Source organism: Dendronephthya gigantea, unplaced genomic scaffold (assembly GCF_004324835.1).
Source record: "Dendronephthya gigantea isolate DGI-Jeju-01 unplaced genomic scaffold, DenGig_1.0 000180F, whole genome shotgun sequence".
In the NCBI taxonomy this organism is placed as follows: Eukaryota; Metazoa; Cnidaria; class Anthozoa; order Malacalcyonacea; family Nephtheidae; genus Dendronephthya; species Dendronephthya gigantea.
Genome location: NW_021163190.1, coordinates 142,572 through 158,215, shown reverse-complemented (window position 1 = coordinate 158,215; position 15,644 = coordinate 142,572). Strand labels below are relative to the sequence as shown.

At 36.7% G+C, this 15,644-nt stretch overlaps 1 protein-coding gene and 1 long non-coding RNA gene across 2 annotated transcripts; both read left to right on the top strand.

Annotated features, from left to right (window-relative positions):
- Positions 1-3,823: 3,823 nt before the first annotated feature.
- On the top strand, positions 3,824-7,468 carry LOC114538328. The gene is made up of 2 exons (XM_028559481.1): positions 3,824-4,106; positions 6,180-7,468. Exons 1-2 carry the CDS (start codon positions 4,061-4,063, stop codon positions 7,466-7,468), a joined length of 1,335 nt encoding a protein of 444 aa, XP_028415282.1. The 5' UTR covers positions 3,824-4,060.
- A 4,516-nt stretch (positions 7,469-11,984) lies between these two features.
- Positions 11,985-12,574, top strand: LOC114538345. Its single transcript, XR_003688718.1, has 3 exons — positions 11,985-12,229; positions 12,328-12,433; positions 12,531-12,574. It is a non-coding gene; the product is annotated as an uncharacterized LOC114538345 (long non-coding RNA).
- The last annotated feature ends 3,070 nt before the right edge of the window (positions 12,575-15,644 follow it).

The window sequence follows — 15,644 nt, the reverse complement described above, 5'->3', positions numbered from 1 at the left end:
CATCATGGTAGAGATGAACAGGCACATTATATGTTGAAATCTAACACAGAAATATTCCCTGCATCACATGCTCTGAAATATCGTAAGTTTACCCTTTCATTTTATGTCGCCTCCCAGAAATATTTATCCTTCTAGGAAAGTTGAATTTTTTAATCCAAACTGCAGTTAATAGAAACTAATAACTCTGATTCAACATGGTCAATATTTAATCAAATTTTTTTCACTCATGCTGTCATGCACCTACCTATTGTTTGAACAGTTTTGTTTGAAGTTTCATTTGAAACCTTCCTCAATGAAAATATCTATTTTAAAGATTTGCTATTGTTCTTTTATATATAATTCCAAGAACTGACACAATTTAGATTCAATCACAAAAATACAAATCAGTATATGTCTGACAATCAACTTAGAATGCTACAATCTATTTCTATAACTTTGTGAAAATCTTATAGTTCATTTCAATTGTTCATAATATGTTAGGAGTTTTCACTTAATACCTTACATATTGTTCACACAACAACAGCAGTGTGTATCCATCTTGCTTCAGACATTTCTGGAAGTTCTTCCCAAGAATACCTTTCAAAGTTGAAACATTCAACTGATTTCAGATTTCCTCCCTCACCCCTCCCTCCCAGGACTACAATGCTGTTTTCAATAACAACTGCAGTACATCCCCTCCTCTTACATCTGATTGATGGCAGCATGTGACTTTGTTCTGTCTTGACATTGTAAATGATAACTGTATCTAATGTCTTGCCATGTTTGTCGTCACCACCAATAACAACAATGTTGTCTCCCCATCTCACAGTTGCCATATCACTCACTTCATACGGCAGTGGTGACAACTGTTTCAGCTCATTCTTCTTTATATCGTACAGTACGACACTGCTGAGGTTGGCTGTGTATGTGTTAGCTTTTCTTCCACCAACTATCAAGAAATTATCATCAAATATTTCCATGCTGTGACCTTGTCTTGGTTCTGGCATTCTTGATAAGGTTTTCACAGTATAGGGAGGAACAAGCTGGACTGCTCTGATCAAGTCAGATGAACCATTTCCATTATCACCTCCAGAGACTATCAACTGATCATTATACAGCACACTGCTGTGGAATCTCAACTTATCAGGTAGTTTAACAGGACAGTCACTCCAGTGTGTTGAGGGATCAGGGTTTGGGTCAATATTCATTCTAATCATATCATCAACAATGACAGGCCAACCACAGCATCCCCCAGCTATAGTCATATGATTGTTATAAATAAATGAAGTCGCTCCATAACGATCCTCTGGCATTGATTGTAATGGCGACCATGTTCTTTGACGCCAGTTAAACATCTCTACAGAGCTAGTTCCTGAGCCTCCAGCAACAATTATATTTTCCTTATCACCACTTGGTCTATTTATTCCTTTTCTTGTGTTTTCTTCTTTCTTGCCCTCCATCGTGATAAGAACGTCCTTCATTTCATCAAAAGCTCTGAGAAAAGCTGTTTTCAATCCTGTGACTTCGTTGTTAACCGCTTCGTGTTTTCCTTCCATATCTGCTTTTATATCTGCCGTGTTTTTCTCGATATTATTCGCAATTTTCTCCAAATTTGTTATTTTAGTTTCAATTGTTCCATTATTCTTCTCGATATTCGCCATTCTTTCCTCCATATCTGCCAAAGTTTTCGTTATTTCTCCGCACGAGTGACACTTCAACTTTCGGAATTCACAGACTTCACTTTCGTGGCGAATAAGATCACGCTTGTTACTCCGCCTGCGTATGCGCAGCGGAGTCTTAAAATGCCATGGTCTTTTTTCCTTTTCGTCGTCGTAGTTGTCGTAGTTTTGGGCGACAGAAGTTGGCATATCTACAGGTAACCCAAAACATTTTGACCGAGAAGCCCTGGGTTACACGGATGAATTATGTACATCAGTTAGCATTTAGGGAGGTTTGGGGGTGATTTTGTGCAATGTTTATTTTTGATTTTTCTTCGTGTCCTTGTGCCTCGTGTTTGAATCGACGTTCTTCCCTTGTGAAAAATTGAAAAATATGAATGTCGAATTGAAAGAGCTTTCAGAACCATGTTCAACAACTACAAAGGTAAGTTGTTAAGATTTAGATCGTATTCATATGCTGTGGCGGTAATTGCATATTAGTAAACCCAAGATTTTCTGTTTTATAGTTGATTTAGTGATTCACGTTGACGTAGTGTTTTAATACAAAGTACAAACTAGGTATATACAAAGTACTGTTTGCTCTCAGAAATTATACATACTACAAGTTTAGCGACCCTGCATGCTTAAGAATTCGATATTTCTATTTACTAGAGTCTATTAATTTTAAATGTATAAATGATTACAAAGCCTAGTCGAATTGTAATCAGGACCCAACATTTTGACAATCCAGTCTTTGGCAGGTGACATCATCCCTTGGGTATCTAAGAAGCTTTGATTCCAGCTTTAGATCACCCCTGATGAAGACAGTAGACTGGACTGTCGAAACATTAGGTCCTGATTACAATTTGACCAGGCTTTGTGATCATTTATATAAACCAGAGTAGCGAGCGATAACAGGGTTAAAAGGGGGTATTAAAACTGTTCCTATTATAGGATTGATTTGCCAAACTTATAAAACTTTATTTTTTGTTCTAATTTACAGGTTTTGGTGCTCATTTGCAGGAAGTTGCAAAAAAAATTAATGTCCCTGAGTGTGAATTCCATGAATGCACATTAGAATACCAAGTCACATTTGAACTTTAAATGCCAACTTACCTTTGAATGCCAACAATGAAGTTACAATGAATAAAGTTATATTAATTAATGAAGTTACATCAGTAAACAAAGTTAAGCAACTGAATGAAGTTATATCATTAAATAAAGTTACATCAATGAATAAAGATGCATTAATAAATAATTTCATATTAATGAATACAAAATGTATAACAAAAAATCCCAAAAGTATGACAGACAACAGTTTGACAGGCAACAGTACAAAAAGCACCTCATTTTGTCACCTGTAGTGTTTCCTCACCTGCAGGCGGAGTAACGCCTTGAGCAGGCGTCTTGTTGACAATTAAACCACATCCTTGGTTTGTACAAACGGCTGCTGTATATCCACATGTATCTTCATGGCGGTCAAGATGCTGCACTTCTACAATTTCTTGACAACCTCTGTCGATGTAAACGCAACGAATTTTCGATTCATTTAAAAAATCTTTTACCATTCGTGGTGCTTCGGCCAAAGTCTCTACGGTCAGTTCATCAGCACAAGTTGGACATGTTTGAGAATTTTCCAGATGTTTCGTAATACAACAACGGCAAAAAGAATGCTGGTTTCTCGAACACATAACCGGCTCTTTCAAAACGTTGAAGCAAATCTGACAATGAAAATTTTGATTGATTTTGTCCACAAACCTTTCTTCATCGTAGCCTTGTATATATGAAGCCATATTCCACGTCGTTCTTGTGTCGTAATAATAAAGCAAGTTCTGTGTTGTTTGTCGCTCTGTAGTATAAACCTCGCTGTATAGACTGAATATAGATACAATGTTCGTTCGATGGTCTGTGTTTGTATTTTCTCGAAGTCTCCCAAAAATTAATGATAAATTTACGAAGACAAATATATTTCAAGAGTGTTTTGTAGACAGGAATTTGCTTGTATGAAAATATGATATTTTTATCATGTCTTGTGACAAAAGGTCATTGACCTCCTATTGAAATACTAACTTGCAATTGGTTGTGTTTTTGTTGGTAGGAATTTCTTATTTCATTATATGGAAATGAGTTCGAAGAAAATGATACTTTATACCAAGAAAAATCAATCATTGCTGCCGAGCCTCAGCGAGGCAGCACACTATTCTGGACGTACTGATGTTTCTCCAGAGTTCACTCGACCCAGGCTTTTGCGCGCATTTATGTATTGTCGAAATTTGGATTCGTTTCTGTCCGGAAAGATTTTTGTTCCGGGGGAATAATTAAGCGTGCGTATGTTTAAAAAATTAAAGGGGGACGTACGGATTATATCTTATAAATTGTAACGCGTGTGCAATCTGGTGCAATATTGATGTGCTGGAGTGCGAATGCAAACTGCCAAGTTATTGAACGAAATTTTCCCTAAAATACAAGGTAAGTATGGTTTTTTTCCTTTCTGCCGATGTCCATCAAGGTGATGAACTTTTTAGTATTAACTCGAGAGGTAAACAATGTGCTTTTATGAGTTTATCGGCGCTTCTTACGGCCCGAAATTTTCCCTTATCGTCGTGGTCGAAGATTACATTTAATAATGTCTTATTACAAGGGGACAAAATGTACATAAAAGCTCTTAATAAGGGCTTTATTGTCTTACCGTCAGGTGCAGATTTTTTGTCTGTGGAAAACTTACCAACATATGTTAGTGTTTCATATTGCACGAACATGTCAAATGGTTTTTCGTATGAGGTATGTCCTGTACAGGGAAAAACTACATCTCCAATGACAAATAGTGACTTACCCATTGTTGTGGAACCCTTTGAGGGGCAAAATAACACAATTGAAGTAGACATTGACACACAAAAAAATGGCAATAAGCTGCTTACACAGCAAAAAGCAACAACATCACCTATGAGGGTGACAAACATTGATCTGCCCATTGTGGTGGAGCCTGTTCAGGCACAAACTAATGATCTGCCCATTGTGGTAGAGCCCATTGAGGCACAAACTAATGATCTGCCCATTGTGGTAGAGCCCATTGTGGTAGAGCCCATTGAGGCACAAACTAATGATCTGCCCATTTTGGTAGAGCCCGTTGAGGCGCAAACTAATGATCTGCCTAATGTGGTGAAGCCTGTTGAGGCGCAAAATGAAAAAGATATTGTTTTCATAAAGTATGGAATGGAAATTCAGGGTCTTGTTATAACAAACCAGGAAATTGAGTGTCACTACTATGATATACACACTGCACTGTCAAATATATTTTTAAATGAAAGTTATGCTATTATTATATTAGAAGGCTATATGATGGCCTTGATTAAGGAAACAGACAATTTTTATCTCATTGACTCGCATGCTAGAGATTCTAGTGGCATGCCCGATCCTAATGGCACTGCTGTTATCATGAAATTTTACAATATTCTAGAGTTAGAGCAATATTTGTACTCTCTGTCAATTGATCTACATGCCAACTTATTTGAAATTGTATCTGTGCAATTCAATACATGTAAAATGTGTGATCGCAACACTAAATATTTAAAAACTGATAGTGAGAAACAATTAAGGCTTCAAAAAGTGAATGACTATAAAAAAAGAAAACAGTTAGAAGAAACTGATAGTGAAAGACAAACCAGACTTCAAAAAGCAACTGATTCTAAAAAAAGAAAGCAATCAAAAGAAACTGATACTGAGAGACAAATAAGACTTCAAAAAGAAAGGGAGTCTAAAAAAAGGAAACGGTCAGAAGAAACTGACAGTGAAAGACAAATAAGACTTGATAAAGACAGATTGTCTAAAAACAAAAGCAGACAAAAGGAGTGCCACAGCCACAACCCAAAATAAGTCAACATGATTATTTAAATTTGTTTGACACCAGCAGTAGTAGTGGTCATATTGAGGAGCAATGTTGGGCAAAAGCTAACATTAATAAGTTTCATAAGTCAATGCAATACATTGTCAGTCAGTGTACAGTTTGTCAGGAGGCATGGCCTCTGAAATCTAAACCAAGGTCACCATATGTCTGTTCACGATGCTCTAGAGATAAAAAATTGCCTAAAAAATTTTCTTGTGAAAACTTGATGATACCTTCACATGTTCCAGATGAATTACAAAGTTTAACTCAAGTTGAGGAAATGTTAATTGCTCGTGCTTTGCCTATCATGAGAGTTTATATCAAACCTGGTGGTCAACGAGGTTATTCAGGGCATTGTATTAACTTGCCACAGAATGTCACAGAACTTGTAACATCTTTGCCAAGATACCCCAAAGACTTAGCTGTGATTATTGTCAAGGTTAAAGGTAGAGACAACACATTCAAAGATGTGAGAGTACGAAAACAAAAAGTTCATGATGCATTAATTTGGCTCATAAATAACAATCCACACTATTCTGAAATAACAATAAATGAAGGTGCATTAAATTTATTGCCTGAAAATGGTGTACCACCAGATCTTATGACTGTTGAAACTGATGATGAAATCACCTCAGAAAATGATTCTACTCCTGATGTAGGTCCTCCAACTGATAACCCCTCAGAGGATGTGGTATATAATGGTGTGACTGAAATGAGTAGTTTTTTACCTGTTGGAGAACAACAACAACAAGAAATTGAAGCTGTTAGAAATCAGCTTTCTGAAAATGAGCCAATGCAATGGCCCTCAGTTGAAAATGAGCCATTGAATGAGTATCAGGTATCACATTTGGCCACAATGTCATTCCCAACATTATTTCCGGATGGAAAAGGTGATCCTACTAATCAAGGACTTCTACGGGATGTCCCTCTTCAGGAGCGAATAAAACACCTGTTGAAATTTGCTGAAGTTATAGATGGCAAATGGGTCTACCGTTTTGCTAACCATCCCAGATTCTGTTACTGGGCTTTTAATATGATTCAAAGAAAACGAATCTTACAGCAAAGTGGAATATTCCTAAAGCAAAACCCAGGTGAGGCACATCTCACTATTGATGAATTAAGGGAAATGGCTGCCAGTAACAATGCTAATCTGTTTATGTCTAAAGTGTCTAGATATGTTGGGAATATTGCTGGTACTAATGCTTACTGGAACAAAGTAAGAGAAGAACTCAAAGCTATTATAACTAGTGTTGGAGCACCAACATTATTTTTCACTTTTTCCTCTGCGGATATGCATTGGCCTGAGTTACACACTCTATTTAGTGCTGATAATGGTTGTGGAACTGGTAATAATACCAATGAAGTCAGACGACAAAATGTAATTAACAATCCCCATATTGTGGATTGGTTTTTCACTCAAAGATTAGAAAGCTTTGTTAAACACTGGCTTTATGAAACACTTGGTGCAAAATGGCACTGGTTTCGATATGAGTACCAAGGTAGAGGCAGTATCCATTGTCATGGTACTGCTAAACTAAATAATGATCCAGGTTTGTGTAAACTTACTGAGACTGCTTTGAAAGGTTACTTAGCACAAAAATTTAAAGATGAGAACATTTGTTCTGATATAACCGAACTAGACAATGATATTGATGCTGGTCAGAGAGCAGCTGAAACAGTATGTCGGTATGTTGATTGGCTATTATCAACTGTCAATCCAAACCCACCAGACGAAGATATGTGGGTACGACCTGAGACTCATCCATGTCAGAAACCCCATAATGAAATTCCTGAACATGAAAAACAATCAGATTATGTAGATCTATTAAATATGGTTCAACGACACACTCGTTGTAGTACTAGCTATTGTCTAAGAAAAAAGTCAAATGAGACTGAATTGAAATGTAGATTTCATTTTCCATTTGACAATTGTCAGCAACAAAGTTAGAATTTGAGAAGATCCACACCTCAGGTGATAAAGAACATTATAGAGCTAAAATTGTGACTAAGCGAAATGACTCAAGGTTAAATAACCATCAGCAACTCCAACTCCAGGGGTGGAGAGCTAACTGTGATATTCAAGTTGTTATTGATCACTATGCCTGTGTTGAATATCTCACAAAATATGCAGCCAAAGGTGAACCAAGGTCACCTTTATTAAAACAAGCATTTAACTCTATTATGCAAAATGTTGACAGCAATACTGACCCTCGCAGAGCTATTAAGAAGGTAGTTATGAGATCCCTTGGTGAACGAGATTATGCTGCTCAGAGACAATGCATCATTTGTTGTCTTTAAAACTTCATAGCTCATCATTTAATGTGATACCAGTTAGTTTAAATGGTTCACGTAAAGTACGTCACAAACTCTTGAAGAAGGTGAGTCATGCACTGATTACTTCACTTCTTGATGTGTACGCTAATCGCGAGCAATATGACAGCTCACAAAATATCATGAATATGAATTTTGTTCAATTTGCCACAACATATAAAGTTGTTCACAATGAACTGACAAAATTGCCAGAGAATGTTATACCAAGAATTTTCCCAACTTATTCTCCTAATCCCAAAGGTCCAAATTTTGGACTATATTGTAAGTATCAACTTTTAAGATATAAACCCTGGAGAACAACCCAAAACAATGCGTGGGGTGACCAAGAACCAACTGACGAGGTTCTAATCAACTCTTGGCAAGAATTCTTGCAGACACCTTGTGGACAATCCAATGTCCCAGACTGGTTTGACAAATTACAAGCTGTCATCCAAAGTCAAGAATCAGAAGATGAACCTTCTGAAGAACAGGAGGTAACTCGAGAAGAGTGGATGATATTGTCAGACCTTCACACTCCTTTTGATACCTCTGAACAAACACCAGCGTCAACATATGACTGGCACCTTGATAGGGGCAATTATTCTGAACAACAAATCCATGAAATGCCAACATGGATAAAAACTAACAAAGAAGAATATATTATTGATGAGCAATATGATGTTGTTGACGTAAACAGTTTTAGTGAAATGCAAAAACTTGCTTTTGACATTGTTAAATCCCATTTTGATGATACATCTTCTGACAAAGAGCCATTATGTCTCATTATAAATGGTGTTGCCGGGACGGGTAAAAGTTATCTAATTAATGCTATAAAAAATCTTCTGCAAAGTAAATGTGCTATTACTGCTACCACAGGTAAAGCAGCCTATAACGTTAAAGGTGTAACTGTGCACTCTCTGTTAAAGTTACCTGTAGGGTCTCGAGGTAACAAAGACCTAACTGGACAAAGCTTGTGTAGGTTACAAGAGAGTGTTAATAACATTGAATACATCATTATTGATGAATACTCCATGCTTGGCCAAGTTACTTTTGGTTGGTTAGATAAGCGTTGCAAACAAGCAACTGGTCATAATGACAAAGTATTTGGTGGGAAATCATTAATTTTAACTGGTGATCCAGGTCAATTACCACCAGTGGCAGATAAGCCTCTTTACCATACCAAACCATCAAATGCTGTTGGTGAACAAGGTTTCCAAGCATATCATATCTTTGACAAAGTTGTTAAGCTCACTGTAAATCAACGTGTGCAAGGTATGACATCTGAACAAATACAGTTCAGAGATTTATTGTTACGACTTCGCAAAGGGGACCAACAGCATGACTGGAAATTACTTCTGACACGTCAACCATCAATCACTAATTTATGCGACTTTGAAGATGCTACTAGACTCTTCTATAGTAATGAACAAGTTGCAAATTACAATAATGAACAACTAACAAAACTTGAGCATCCAATTGCTCATATTAATGCTCGCCATTCTCTGCATTGCCAAAAAATGTCCTCAGATGATATGTCTGGGTTGAGCCTGTTGTATTTCTAGCAAAGGGTGCTAGGGTCATGTTAACCATGAATTTGTGGTCAAATGTTGGCCTCTGTAATGGAGCTACTGGAACAGTTGTTGATATTGTCTATCAGAACAACCATCAACCACCTGACCTACCTATTGCAGTCATTATTGAGTTTGAGAACTATAGAGGTCCTTTTTTTAATGTGGAAAACCATCTTGCATTCCAATTTGTCCAATCACAGTCATCACAGTCAGAAACAGGTTTTCTTGAACGGCAACAGTTGCCTCTAAGACTCGCCTGGGCTCTAACAATACACAAGAGCCAAGGATTAACTCTTCCAAAGGCTTGGATAGATATTGGCAAAACAGAAAGAACTGCTGGAGTTTCATACGTGGCCATAAGCAGAGTGAAGTCTCTTTCTTCTTGCGTCATTGAACCCATGACATATGAGCGATTAACAAGCTTGAAATCATCAGCTAATTTACAATACAGGCTAGAGGAAGAAAACCGCCTAGATCGTTTAGCACAGACAACCAACAGCAGTGCCTTTTAAATTGACAAACCATATTATAGGTTTGAAATTAGACATGGGATTGTGATGTAGATCCCATAACCTTTATTCTGTATAAATTATTATCTTTATTCCTTAATGTTTATTGTATGTTTCTCTATGTTATTGTATGTTTCTCTATGTTATTGTCACTGTATGTGTGAAAATATTATCATCAGCACATTTTTGGTAAGTTTTTCTGTTTTTGTACTCACTCCCCTTTTACGACATATTTTAGGCTAATTGTATTCTTAAGGTTATGCTCTTTTGTTTTGTAGATTCCCTCTTTCTGGGTAAATATACAAAGGAATTAACTGATCAGAAACTGATGACATTACTGCCACTGGACTCTGATTTTTGCCAAAATCATTGGAATTTAATGGCTTCAAACAATTGCATTACAACCAATAATGAAAACACAATGAACCTGCAATACTGTTATGTGCACTCATTTTTTGAAAATGATTCATCGAGGCAAGTGATGAGACATTATTTTGTGCTCTTATAGTGAAGAAACGTGTATGGTATATTGTTACCTGTCGGTCGTGTGCTACCTGTGGACACATGAACCAAATTAACATTCAGTCTCATGGATCTGGCAGTTTCAAATAACGTCATGTATTGATGTAATATTGACAGTGTTTTACTTCCAAAACATTCCTCAAAGAAAAAAGCTAATTCTCAAACATTTAAATATGTTATTATTTAAGATATTTTCATACGTGGAATGCGATAATGGTAGCTTTCTGAAAGAGGAATAACGAACAACTTATCAATTAATCCAAATGAACTATGGTATCATCTCAGTAGTATACAAAATGTGATAAGATAAACTTAACCTGAAATAATTTTTTTTGACAAAATGCATACATACAGTGTCACCATGTACATAGAATTCTTAATTTTTTTATGTCATGTATGTGATAATCAATTATGTTAACTAATGTGATGTAATGTGATGTGATGTTATGTGATTGTCTTCTCCTTATTTATTTATATAAAATAATACTTCTTTGTTAAATAATATTCAAATAGAAAAACGTGTAACTGTGAATATTATGTTAATTATATTTTTTATAAAGAATGGATGAATCCACTTTATGACTATAATTATGTGCCATAGCCGTCAGTTCAATACCGTTCCTATCTTCGATTCGGCGCTTCTGTTTATATTATAGCAATCGCAATTTGATTTTATATTCAAAAACAAATTAAACACTATTGACTAGCATACGTTTTTTGGCAGAATGATAAGCTTACATCCTATCTCGTAACGCGCAAATACAACTGTTGAGCAGGTATGCGCACAAAATCTTTCTCCCAGGCAGCATTTCACTTGCGATAGTAACTCCTAGTAACAAATAGTTTATAGACAGACCATATGGCTAGACGGTGTGGATATCAAGATTCAGTTAGGATAACCTTGTTGTTAACCGCTTCAAGTTTTTCTGAGATATCTTCCAGGTTGTTCTTGTGTCGTAATAATAAAGCAAGTTCTGTGTTGTTTGTCGCTCTGTAGTATAAACCTCGCTGTATAGACTGAATATAGATACAGTGTTCGTTCTTGAAGAAGTCTGTGTTTGTATTTTCTCGAAATCTTCTCCAAAATGATCAGTTTATGAAGACAAATATCTCTTCCTTATAAAGTGTTTGCATAAAATGCATCATTTGCTGTCAGGAATTCTTGGAATTTGCTGCGGTGTTTCGACAAATAAATTAAAAAATATCGCGAGCTGAGAGAGAGAACTGGGACTGGAGTACAACGCACTGAGCTATGTATGCTAAGTGAATGGGTGAAACTGCATTGTCCAGCATTATGAACCTAGATTTTTCCTAATCGTGTCAGATGATTTTACTCATCAGTGGAAGAGTACTGTCAGTTAATAAGTTAACAAAACTATCTGCCAGTGTCTCTTGTTAACCCATTAGCTTGCAATGCACCCAGATGTGACCTACTTTAGTATTTTACTTTGTCTAATGTCAAGTTGAATATTTTTGCGGTGCAATAATATTCCAATCTAAATGAGTTTTTATCAACACACAAATGGTTCAGGATATCTTGTGGATGATCTACAGCTGTGGTGAATAAGAAAAACGCAACTTCAAAGTGTTCATGAAATTCACTTTCGTTTTGATCACAAAAGATCGTATAGCGTATCAAAATATTCATAAATATTAAGTGTTGTGTTTTTTTAAACATCCTGTATAAGTGCGGTCATTATATCGATGAAAAGCCATTTCAAGCTAGAAGATTAAATTTTAGCAGATCAAAGATGTTTGGAGTTGTTAAGATCGTTGTTATATTCCTAGTCTTTGCAGGTACTGGAATACATAATGTGATATATATCTTTGTTCGTAGAATTCTCAAGTATCACTTCGTTATTCTTCATCGTATTTTTCTGGATTTATTTTTCTAGATAATGCGGTTGAATGTTTTAAACTTGGTCAGCTTTGCAGCTCAAATGGTAGAAATTTAATCCGTGAATGTGACAGTCAGGGTTGTGGTGATTTCGGAACACCAAGGTAAGACCAGATGTAACCTTGTAACAACACAGCGAATCGATAATATTCTTATAATCTTACAAAACAATTAAATTAACGTGAATTTATCATTATACAGAGGTTCTCGTACACACAATGGTGTCGACATAATTTGCAAACCAGTTCTGTTATGACACCATTTGCTGCGAAGATCTGACGAAAATCACGTTCTTATTCAAACAACAACAAACCATATAACAATGGATTGTATATTCAAGGAAGCGGAGAAGCCGAAGGCATCATCTCTCTCACATTAACAACCAAATTCATATTAGGCACGGGAAATTCATCTTAAACAGGAAAGTTGATTGTAAAAACCGTCTTAATATGACTTGGAATGGATAAAATTTACACGTGTGATGGGTCGGGTAATGCTAAAAAGGGTATCGTGATTATTACGATAATAATTTTTTTATTTTCTCAGTTAAGCGCGCCTCACACGAGAGCTGGTAGCTGAGGTAAAGACCTCGCGAGGCTGTTAGCTCAGCAAGTTACTCTCGTGTGCGGATAGTTTTTCGTGAGGAATTCGCCTCGGGAGGCAAGTTTCTATCGTGCGGATAGTTTTCAGGCTGAGTTAACTGCCTCGCGAGGTCGTTAGCTCAGCTGATAGCTCTCTTGTGCGGCGGGTTTTACCCTTGTTCCGTCCTTGACCGTGTTGATATTTCAGAAACTCGTCTGATTTATCCGTCTAAATGCGAATTTAAGACGAGTTTCTCGTCCAGAAGGGATTCCCGTTCAAATTAACCGTTTGTTTAGACGGGAAAGTTAGGCGGGAAAATTCTGACGAGAAACCCGTCTGTGGCCTGATTCACATCAGACGAGTTTCCCGTCTAAGATGAGTTTCCAAGAGGAGTTTCCCCTGTAAGATGAGTTTCCTGTTTTCCTTCACCTTGTAAGACGAGTTTCCCGCCTCTAATATGAATTCGGCTAAACTAAATTTTAAACTTTAATGCATTTCTCGAAATAAAATGAGTAATGAATATGGTCATTGACTTCCGTCACCCCCCGGGTTAGGTCTAAATGGTAATTTCATGTCGTGCTTTCAAATAAAGATAAAAATACAATGAAAATAAAAGAAAGTGTAGGCACAGAATACCTATCAGAAGAACAACTCCATAGTTTTTTGCATAAGTGGTTCCGTCACTCAGCAAGTACGGTAAATGGAGGATCACCCCCTGCCAACAGCGCTATTTTCAATATGGCAGGGGGGTAATTGCTTATTACGGTACTTGCTGAGTGATGAATCTTGGGAAGTACCCCCTGCCAACTGCCTCATTTTAAATACTTGCAGGGGGTGATTCATGAGGAACAGTAAAAGGGAGTTAAATTGAATAATCGCTTTCTTTTTTAGATATAAAGTGGATATTTCAGGTGGTCTTGGAAGATCTGCTGGAATGGTATTCATATTCACAATTTTCTTCGCAATATTCGCAGATATTCGCTGCATAATCGTAAATTTTTTTCCCTCTGAAAAACCTTTTTTGTGGTGAAATTTTTCAGATATGGCGTGTTGGTCTGATGGGGTTGAACAGCACAAAAGATAATGTAAATCTTGTACTAAAAGCCTTCAAGGACGCGATGGAAAACAAGAAATTACAAAACAATCTGTGAGCAAACTTGAAACAAAAATTTTATTTTATTTGACAAACCAATTTATATTAGTTAATCAGGGTTTTGTTTTAATAAAGAGTAAAATTATCTCTCCAAATCTTGTTAATTGTTAAATTTTAAAATATGACTTGGTTTGTGGCAGTCTGACAGACACAGACATCATTTACAGACAGGCTGATATTTAAAATAGGTAACTGAGCTATTTCTTGAGGCAGAGGATCAGTTAGGATTCTTGGTCTGGGGGACCTGGGCACAAGAACCCAGGTGGGGAGGGGTGGGGTTTTGGCTGAAAAACCTATGTGCGATAGGGTGGGAAGGAGGATGAAAAAACCTAGGTGGAGGGGGTGCAGAAAATATTATTTCAAATGTTTTTTTTGGTGTTTCATTTTAAACCTTCCGCAATGAAAATATCTATTTCAAAGATTTATTATTGTTCTAAGAACTGACTCAATTTAAATTCAATCACAAAAATACAAATCAGTATATGTCTGACAATCAACTTAGAATGCTACAATCTATTTCTATAATTTTGTGAAAATCTTATAGTTCATTTCAATTGTTCATAATATGTTAGGAGTTTTCACTTAATACCTTACATATTGTTCACACAGCAACAGCAGTGTGCAACGATCTTGCTTCAGACATTTCTGGAAGTTCTTCCCAAGAATACCTTTCAAAGTTGAAACCTTCAACTGACTTCAGCTTTCCTCCCTCACCCCTCCCTCCCAGGACTACAATTTTCTTTTCAATAACAACTGCAGTACATCCCTTCCTCTCACATCTCATTGATGGCAGCATGTGACTTTGTTCTGTCTTGACATTGTAAATGATAACTGTATCTAATTCATTGCCATGTTTGTCAACGCCACCAATAACAACAATGTTGTCTCCCCATCTCACAGTTGCCATGAGACTCACTTCATACGGCAGTGGTGACAACTGTTTCAGCTCATTCTTCTTTATATCATACAGTACGACACTGCTGAGGTTGTCTTTGCATCTACGAGTTGTTTTTCCACCAACCATCAACAAATTATCATCAAATATTTCCATGCAGTGACATTGTCTTGGTTCTGGCATTCTTGATAAGGTCTTCACAGTATAGGGAGGAACAAGCTGGACTGATCTGATCAAGTCAGATGAACCGTTTCTATTATCACCTCCGGAGATTATCAACTCATCATTATACAGCACAGTGCTGTGGAATCTCAACTTATCAGGTAGTTTAACAGGACAGTCACTCCAGTGTGTTGAGAGATCAGGGTTTGGGTCAATATTCATTCTAATCATATCATCAACAATGTCAGACCAACCACAGCGACCCCCAGCTATAGTCATATGATTGTTATAAATAAATGAAGTCGCTGCAAAACGTTTCTTTAACATTGATTGTAATGGCGACCATGTTCTTTGACGCCAGTTAAACATCTCTACAGAGTTAGTTCCTACACCTCCAGCAACAATTATATTTTGCTTATCACCACTTGGTCTATTTATTACTTTTCTTGTGTTTTCTTCTTTCTTGCCCTCCATCATGATAAGAACGTCCTTCATTTCATCAAAAGCTCTGACCAAAGCTGTT